Source organism: Microtus oregoni, unplaced genomic scaffold (genome assembly GCF_018167655.1).
Source record: "Microtus oregoni isolate MIOR12 unplaced genomic scaffold, Mior012 000021F_ref0000039, whole genome shotgun sequence".
Lineage (NCBI taxonomy): Eukaryota > Metazoa > Chordata > Mammalia > Rodentia > Cricetidae > Microtus > Microtus oregoni.
Window position 1 is genome coordinate 22041179 of NW_024543080.1, and position 8857 is coordinate 22050035.

Genomic DNA, 8857 nt, shown 5'->3' on the forward strand with positions numbered 1-8857 from the left:
CTGAAACCAACAGAGCCCTTGGCTGAGGACCCACCACAATGGTTCTCCCCAGGCTACAGCTTTCTTTCCTTGCTCACCTCCGCCTTCAGGTTGTAGAGAGGAGGGAGGGTTGGGGTACCTCCCATCAGTTCACAGCTAGGGTAAGGCTCCCTCCCTAGGGAAGAGGCAGAGCCCTCTAGGAAAGACAGGGCTGTCCCTGTCAGGCTGCATGACTCCCTGCTCTGCAAGCCTTGCAGATATAAGCAGCAGGTAGAAAAAGCTTTGCTAGACATTCCTGAAAAAAAGAATCCACAAAGAACAACCTACCCCCCCCTAAAAACACACACACACACACACACACACCAAGAAGTAGTGCCACCCAGGAGGAGGGGTCTTTTTCTTATCATCTTGTGTTTTATTCTAAATAGTCACTAGTTTCAAAAACAACTTTCTAAGTGACAATAACTTGTTTCTAATTAAAAGAAAAGCAATCCAAACCTCAGGTAACAGGCACTCTGCAGAATCATGGACACTCCAGAAAGAATAAATAAATAAATAAATAAGTCCTTGGCGCTAAAACTGCCCTGTGACAGACACTAAAGCACACAATTCCATTTAAAATTCATTTCAGTGTTTTTCTTCCTAAGACACATTTTTTTAAAAATGCGTTCTTAAAATAATAATTCTCAAGAGTACTTGTAACCTGAATTTCACAGTAAGAACAAACTGCAGGAAGCGATTAATACCAACTCAGGCTCTCAAGCCGAGTCCTTGCCTGTCACCTTTAGCTTTAGCTTACACACTGGACCACAGGAAGGGAGGATGTACTAATAATCTCACCGCACTGTCCTCTGTTTTTATGTGCATGCATGTTTTACCTGCATGTATGTCTGTGCATGTGTGTGCCTGATGTCCTCGGAAGCCAAAGAGGGCGTTAGATCCTCTGGAACTGGAATTACAGACTGTGATTAGACACTATGTGGGTGCTGGGAACCAAACCCAGGTCCTTTGTAAGAGCAGCCAATGCTCTTAACCACTGAGCCCTCCAACCCCTGGCTCACTATTTCGCTTCATTTCATGAAGAAATAAAGCCTTAATACCAGGGTATGGTCATAAGACAGAAAAAAGAAAATCAAAATAACACCAACCTATCTCCCAAACAAACCTGCTGACAGCTCCAACCTTCTGTCCCAAACAGACTTTCCCTAGTCCCTTACACATACCAACATGTCAATCTCTCCAGACTAGACACTTTCAATCAAAATTAAGTGTTACATATAGCTGTATTATGGTTTGAATATGAAATGCCCCAAAAGGTTCATATTGCAAATGTTTGGTGTCCAGGTAATGGTACTATTTGGTAGGTTGTAAAACCTATGGAACCTCTGAAGGAAGTAGGCCATTGGCAATGGGTCTCAGGGACTATAATTGTGTCCAGGCCCCTTATTGTCATGTGCTCTGAGGGCAGGCAGGGAGGAGAAAAACCAGACTTCAACTACAAAAGCCATGCTATACCACGAGGCACCTTTCAATTACTTTGTTTTGTTTTCGAGACAGGGTTTCCCTGTGTAGCCCCAGCTGTCCTGACACTCACTCTATAGACTGGGCTAGCCTTGAACTCAGAGAGATTCATCTGCCTTTCCTGAACTCTCCTGAGTTCTTGTTCTGAGGAGGCCATACTTAACTGAGCACCTGGAAGCCCTCGAAGTTTTTGAGCAGAAAAGCAAATATTAAAAGCCAAGATGATTCGTGCTTGCTTCTCCAGCACATCTACTAAAGGCCAAGATGATTCAACTGGTGAGAGACCAATGTAGCAAAGGCTAAGCCTCACCCAGGACCACTGGTTACCAGAATAAAAGACTGGGTCAGACCCAAGACATTAGCAAAGAGTTGGGAAGAGAGGATAACTGTGGAGCATAGAAAGAGATACCGCCCGTGGTCATTTATCTTCTCGCTAGCTTCCCTGGATTTGACATCACCTAAGGGACACACTGTGGAATCTCTATGAAGGCATTTTTCAGAGGGTTTAATAGAAGAAGGAAGACCCACTACGATTGCGGGCAGCACCTTCCCTTAGGCTGGGTCCATGAATGAACTGCAAAAAAAAAAAAAAGAAGAAAAGTGACCACTACAATGGCTATCCTCTCTCCTCACTATAGATAAAATGGCGAGTCATCTCTCCTCCTATAGATACAATCAAACCTGTGAGCCAGAAGAAAAAAAAAAAAAACTTCCTCAAGTTGCTTTTCTCAAAAATGTGGTCACAGTAACAAAATAAGTATTGAAAACACAGACTCTCCCTTCTACTACCAAACAGGAAAAAAGATGAGAAGTATCTAAGGCTCCAAGGAGGGTGACTAAAATTACTGTGGCTTCATGAACTAAATGCACAAAATCAACCAGTGCTGGTTTCCTCTTGCCTGGCCTAACTACAGAACTAGGCCAAATAAACAGCCTCCATCTGATATATGGACGCACCTTGGCACAACCCGAAGTCTAGATGTCCCTGGAGTCAGTGCTTATCGAAGGCACACTGACAGGCCAGGAAGAACCAGGTTTCTGACAGACGGCGGTTTGCTGCTGTGTCAGCAGGATTACTGGCTATTAATTATTAGCTACAATTATAAGGATGCCCATGACGGTGATTAAGATGAGACTAAAAAACAAGAAGAAGGAAGTAAGTTGCAGTAGCTCAAGATAACAACAAAGGAGATATGGTAAGTTTGAAGAAAAATCAGCTGCTATCAAGCACCAAGTAGGGCCCCTTTGCAAGCCAGGAATGGGGAAAGAAGCATCAATGTTCACAGAAGGACAGGAGAGCTTTGCTCTCTGGCACGGTGGTAGAAAGACTACTGGTAGTCAACTTGACTGCATCTGGAATTAACTAAAATCTAAACTGGAGGGGCACGTCTATGAGGGATTTTGGCTTAATTTGTGAGGGATTTTGCTTACTTTGAAGTGGGAAGATCCATATCTAACCTGGATCTTTGAAGTGGGAAGACACTGCTGGGCTGGAGATTTAATCTAGGCATGCCTTCTGCTAGAAGCCTATATAAGGACATAGAAGGAAGAAACTTTTTGGCCTTCACCTGCTTGTTCTTGCCCCACTAGAATGTCCATTCCTTCACCATCATTAGCGCCTACTTCTTCGGTAGGTACTGAAGACCAGCTGAGACTTCCAGCCTCAGCGACTGAGCAGTTACTAGATTCTGGGACCTTCTGCACATAGACAGCCATTGTTGGATTAACTGGACCACACAGCCTGTAAGTCACTCTAATAAATTCCCTTGAGATTCATTCTGTAAGTTCTGTTATTCTAGAACCCTGATTAAAACAACTGCCTCCCCCTCCCCGCCCCCCAAAATATCCTTTCTGATACAAAAGACAAAAAAAAATTGATAAAATATTTTTAACTGTTTTAATGCATAGCAAAATCCAAAAGAAAAATTAGGACCCAGCCAAGGGCCAAAAAGCACAGGTCCCCCAAAACTAGAGTGGACAGTGCAGGCTCGATACTGCCTAGAGCTTTGGGCTTGTGGACCGAATGAAGAAAATGTGTGGAAAGAGCGTTTGTCCTTCAGGATACGATGGAACAAATGAAAATAAAAGAAATGCAGACTAATATTTCTTTAAATTTTGAAGACAGTTATAGACCTCATGCATTTTTTTTTTGGCCTTATGATTTGGAAAGAGCAAATCCCAAGATTAAATACTTTTTGGAAAAAATTTCCATACACACACATATTACAAGAATTTTCTGAGAGATTTTGCCAATATAATCAAAACAGGAGAGGCATAAATTGTTTCCTCAAAACATTACACACTAACCAGTCTCTCAGACTATTTTAAAAGCCATCCTGGAAGGGCTGAAGAGACAGCTCAGCGGTAAAGAGTGCTTACTGCTCTTGCAGAGGACCTGAGTTCCATTCCCAGCACTCATGTTGGGCAGCTCACAACCGCCTGTAACTCCAGTTCTAAAGAATCCCATGCCCTCTTGTGATCTCCATGGCATCTGCACACATGCACACATACACACACACATAAACATAATTTAAAATAATAACAACAAAATTTTACAAGCATTGTGAAATATCTATGCAAGTTTAGGACTGTCTTAAGCATGTTAAGTAACCATGTTAAGTGATTTCTAAATCTTAAAACTTGTCTGCAAGATATATATCATTCGGTCATTAAAAGCCCCCTCTGTTAACTATTATCAATAGTTTCATAATATCTAATTCACCATACAAAAATAATTGGTCACCTTTGAGCCAATCTTATAGCCCCTACATTAGATTTGGGAGTGATCACTAAAAAGAACCGGCAAATAATGTGATGTGGGATGTCCTTCCATATTTGTGTTGCTTTTATTGGTTAATGAATAAAGCTGCTTTGGTCTATGACAGGGCAGAATATAGCCAGGCTGGAAGAGATATAGAAAGAAAGTAGGCGGAGTCAGAGAGGTGCCATATAGCTGTCAAAGGAGACAGACGCCAGAACAGAGCCTTACCCAGTAAGCCACAGCTTCATGGTGATAGACAGATTAGTGGAAATGGGTTAATTTAAGATGTAAGACTTGCTAGAAATACGCCTGAGTCATTGGTCAAACAATGTTGTGATTATTATAGTCTCGGTGTGATTACTTGGGTCTGGGCAGTCAGGAATGAGCAGTCTCCTTTTACAAGGATGTGGTGGCTTTAAGTCCACAAACTCAGAGACCTTTAACAGCCAAGAGGTAAAATCTTTACAAACTGGGCAGCTAAGGAGCAAACAATAGCCTCATTTGCTTTGCACTTACCTAAAAGCGGAAGACACCATACTTTCCCTTTGTTCACCTTTGGGGGTTCATTTCAGGTTCAGGCAAGGGACTATTTCAACCCCTAATTTCATTAAGCTGTTCTTCTCAATTCATAAAAAAAAAAAAATCCCCTAATTCTTGGGCAAACCAAACAGCCCACGAAATACCTGTACAGTTCTCTGTATTTTCTTCTCAAAGGATATACATGTCTCTACTTAGTTCCCATACTTATGTAAGGCTGTACACTTCACCCTAGGCTTCGACACGCTGAATCCACTCTAAATGCTCCAAGCTAAACGTTGCGTTAGAACGAAGTGTGTGCAGGATGGTTCAAGACTAAGCATTCGCTCCGCAAGGCTACCAGATGCAGGGAAAAATAATTAACTAAGAAAAGGGCCAGGGTTTGGCCTGGGCTCTCCCTCTGAGACGGACACTGTCCCAATGAACCCCGGAGAGAACGCATAGGATCTCCGCGGCTTAAAGCACGAGTTAGCCAAGCAGGGAGGCTCCAAGGGACGCGCTGCATTCTGGGACTCGTTTCCACAGTTACCCACGTGCAACCAACCCAACCGCGGCCCGGCGCGGCTGGGACTACAAGTCCCAGAATTCCGCGAGCCTGCCTTTCCCTTCACACCGGCTCCAGGAGCCAGACCCTAAAGGAAACCCAAAAAGCGCCCTCCAGGTGCTTCGGGCCGAGGTGGCTTCCTGCAGGCATGGTGCTGAGCCTCCGAAGCCGCCCTTCATACAGGGTAGCGGGTCCTGACTCATCAGCCTCCACACCTGACGGCCAGAAATTAAGACAACTGCGTCACATACTGCCAAACCTATGGACCGCCGAGGACCCCAACACCCCCTTATGCTTGGCCCCCTCACCACACCTCCAGGACGCCACCGGGCTGGGTCAGCTTGCAGACGGCGTCCCTGCCCCGCCTCCCGGTCCCACAACCCCAGCCCAAGCTGACCTCGCTCGCCGCCGCTCCTCAAACGTGGTGGCCACTGCCAGCCTCGGGACACCTCCCGGGTACCCGGCCCCGCCCCCTCCCCTCCGCGCACCCCCAGGCTCAGGGCGGTCACCTCCTAAGCAGGACCTGGCCCCTCCCGGGAGGAAGCACCTCCCCCAGTGCACAGTCCAACGCCCCCCCACTCCGCCCCGTGAGCACCGAACCCGGAATGACAGCCCTCCTAGTCCCCGCTTCCCCCCCCCCCAACCCCACCTCCTCTTCCTCCTAACTCACTCCACACACCTCCCTGCCCCCTGTTCCAGTCCCTAAACTGCATGGCAGCGCTATCCGCCATCCTCTTCTCTAGGGATCCCAACGTCCCAACACCTGCCCCCAAGCCCTCTCGCCACCCCTGGCCGCCGTCCGGTGTACGGGACTCCTCAACTATCCCATCCCACCGCGGTGCCGCCACTCCGTGCCCCCCGTTACATCAGCTTGCAGCCCCTCACCGGCCTGGCCGCGGCCCCCGCTCCCCACCCATTGTTCCCGCCCCCGCCCCCAGCCCTCCTTCCCATTGTCCCCGCCCCCGCTCCCCTCGCTCTCCCCCGCCTTCACCGGCCGACCGCACCGCTCGGGCCCCGCAAGCCTCACCCTGCACCCAGACCATAGGCCCGCTCCCTGTCCGCCCGTGCCACCCCCGGCCCCAGCTGCCAGCGCCCGCCACCGTCTCCACCTCCATGCACCACAGACTCTCGGCCCCCGGCCTTCAGAGCATGTCCCCCCCTTCCCCCACCGCGGAAAGCCAGCCAATCCCCACCCCCTCCCCGACGCCCCTGCCCCCGCCCCAGCCGCCCGCGGCGTCACGGCCCTCGGGCTCCGGGAGGGAATCAGCCCACTCCTGGACCAGGGACTCCAGCGCAATCGGGACCCGAGAGGCGGAGAGGGGAGGACGGGAGCGGACGGGGTATGCGGGCCCGCATCCGACCCGCTGGCGCTGCGCTACTCACTGACAGCTGCAGCATCCGAGTGCATTTTCGGGCAGCTCACACCCGCTCGCCGCCCGGGCTCCCGCGCTCCACTCGCGGTCCCCCCACCGACTCTCCAAACCTTAGCTCGCAGCAGAGGACCGGCGGCTGCCACTCCGACCCGCCCATCCCGCCTTCCTCATTGGCTGGACCCCAACCGGAGGACCGCCCCTCTCCGGTTCTCATTTGACCGAGGGAGTGCTGGTTGCGCCCGCCTGGAGCTGGCAAGAAGGCCCCGCCCCCTAGTCTGCAACGCGATTGGCCCCGGCGCCTCGCCTCCGACCGCCCCTGGCGGAGGCCACGCTTTGGAGCCGCAGGTTGGACCCAGCTGCTGTCAGTCATCCCGGGATCCGAAAGCGCGTGGAGGGGCGAGGCTGGGGAATTGGTCCACCTTGACCCTGAAGCCCCGCCCTGTAGCGGGCGGATCCTTGGAGAGGGAGACCAACCGAGAGCCCGGTAAAGAGTCCGAAACAAAGCAGGCGAAGTGACCTGGAGCCACGCTTGGGACCACCGGGACCTGTTCTTCCTAAGAGACCGGCCCGATCCTGCTACTGCCAGCGTCCGGCTATCACCGGTTCTCATCAATCATTTCCCATTGTAGGAAATTAGAAAAAAGAAAAATCTCCGCTTCTTCATTTCGAACTAAACCCTCCCTTTTATTCCACAAGCTTTCTATCCCCAACTTTGGAAATAACGCTTTTTTTTTAGAGTCACGTGTTGCTTGCGCCAAAGGTTTGGTGCTGCAGGCATTGTCCGTCAGACACCTCTGCGGTCCAAACAGAGAGAAAAACCCAGTGCCACATTAGGCTCTGGGGTCAGCCTGGCACCCGGGCAAGCCAAGTCCCCAGATTGTTAGTCTAAGAAACCTAAGTCTAGCCTGGCCGGAAAGTGGACCACTGTTGTTTGGCAGAGGGAAGCATTAATGGGGTTCTAGTCCTTAAAGCAAAATTCTGTATATTTTTTTTAAAGTTCCGTTCTGCTTTTTTCAGTACTTGAAAATCAGTTCTTCACAATCACTATGGTAATGTAATAATGTTTAGAGACGTCCGTGGAAGGCTACCCTCCCACACACCCCAAACACTCCACTTCCACACGTCCCATAACCCTTACCCCACCACAGCCTAGACATTCTGTAGATCCAGCCACGGAGACTGGTTGACATGACCAAAGATAACAAAGGGGTAGGGCGTTAGGATTCGGAATTCTACAGCCTAGACTTTTGAGCTGCAGGGTTCTGAAATCAGGACAGACCTTACAAGTCAGCTGAGAGTCCTTGTCCTCCTCATCACTCTAGTTGTGACAAGCTCCATCATCTTCTTTGTAATAGATGGCATCCCTATAATTTTATCCCCAACTTCTTTGTAATAGATGGCATCCCTATAATTTTATCTCTCATATTTATCACTCAAATGCATAAAAGCCACTTCATCAAATTGCAGAATCTCAGAATTACACCTGAAGACATGAATCCTTCATAGAGCATCCTTTTGGGTCCCGTTAACAAGACAGCCTTATAGACAAAGGAAATTATCTATGGAGCCCTATGTAGGGGACCCCTGTAATAAAGAAGTGCTGACTCTCAGCAATGTTCCTGTGTTGTTATTCCATTTCTGACTTCAACCCAATCTAAAGAATCGAGAATTAGTTTACCCATGCTTCTGAAAGTTTGTGTGTATATTTGTATGCGCTTGAGTTTTGTTTCCCATATTGTTTCACACAGAAAAGGGCTTGCTTCTTGGTACTTCTAAATTAAAATAAGCCCTTGAATTATTTTAGCTATTAATTTTCCAACTTGATTTATCTGCAGCCAACTTTATTGTTGTGTGATCAGCTCTAAAAGGCCTACCAGTTTGCTTTCTCCCTAGCTCTCAACGCTTCCTTGACTCATCCATACAATCTCAGGGAGGAAAAAATCTGTAGAACTCACAACCTTTGCTGTTTTTCAGCTTACATACCAGTAGGGTTAAACTAATTATTTTCAAGTATAATGCAGATTTAATGTACTCAGACGACGGTAATGAGTCAGCTAGAACCTGGGAACTGAGAGGCAGCATTCTTAGTCAGCTGGGCCTTGCTGCTCTGTAAGTCTCACGAATAATACAACTACATGATGC

The 8857-nt window shown here is 48.4% G+C and overlaps 1 protein-coding gene across 2 annotated transcripts in view; it reads right to left on the minus strand.

Annotated features, from left to right (window-relative positions):
• Dcun1d4 (defective in cullin neddylation 1 domain containing 4) overlaps window positions 1-6846 on the minus strand; it is a 74792-nt gene extending 67946 nt beyond the window's left edge. For both annotated transcript variants that reach the window (XM_041671305.1, XM_041671304.1), the window contains exon 1: window positions 6726-6846. In XM_041671305.1, the coding sequence (XP_041527239.1) occupies window positions 6726-6750 (25 nt within the window). In that variant the 5' untranslated portion in view covers window positions 6751-6846. The remainder of the gene's footprint in view (window positions 1-6725) is intronic.
• Window positions 6847-8857: the final 2011 nt, after the last annotated feature.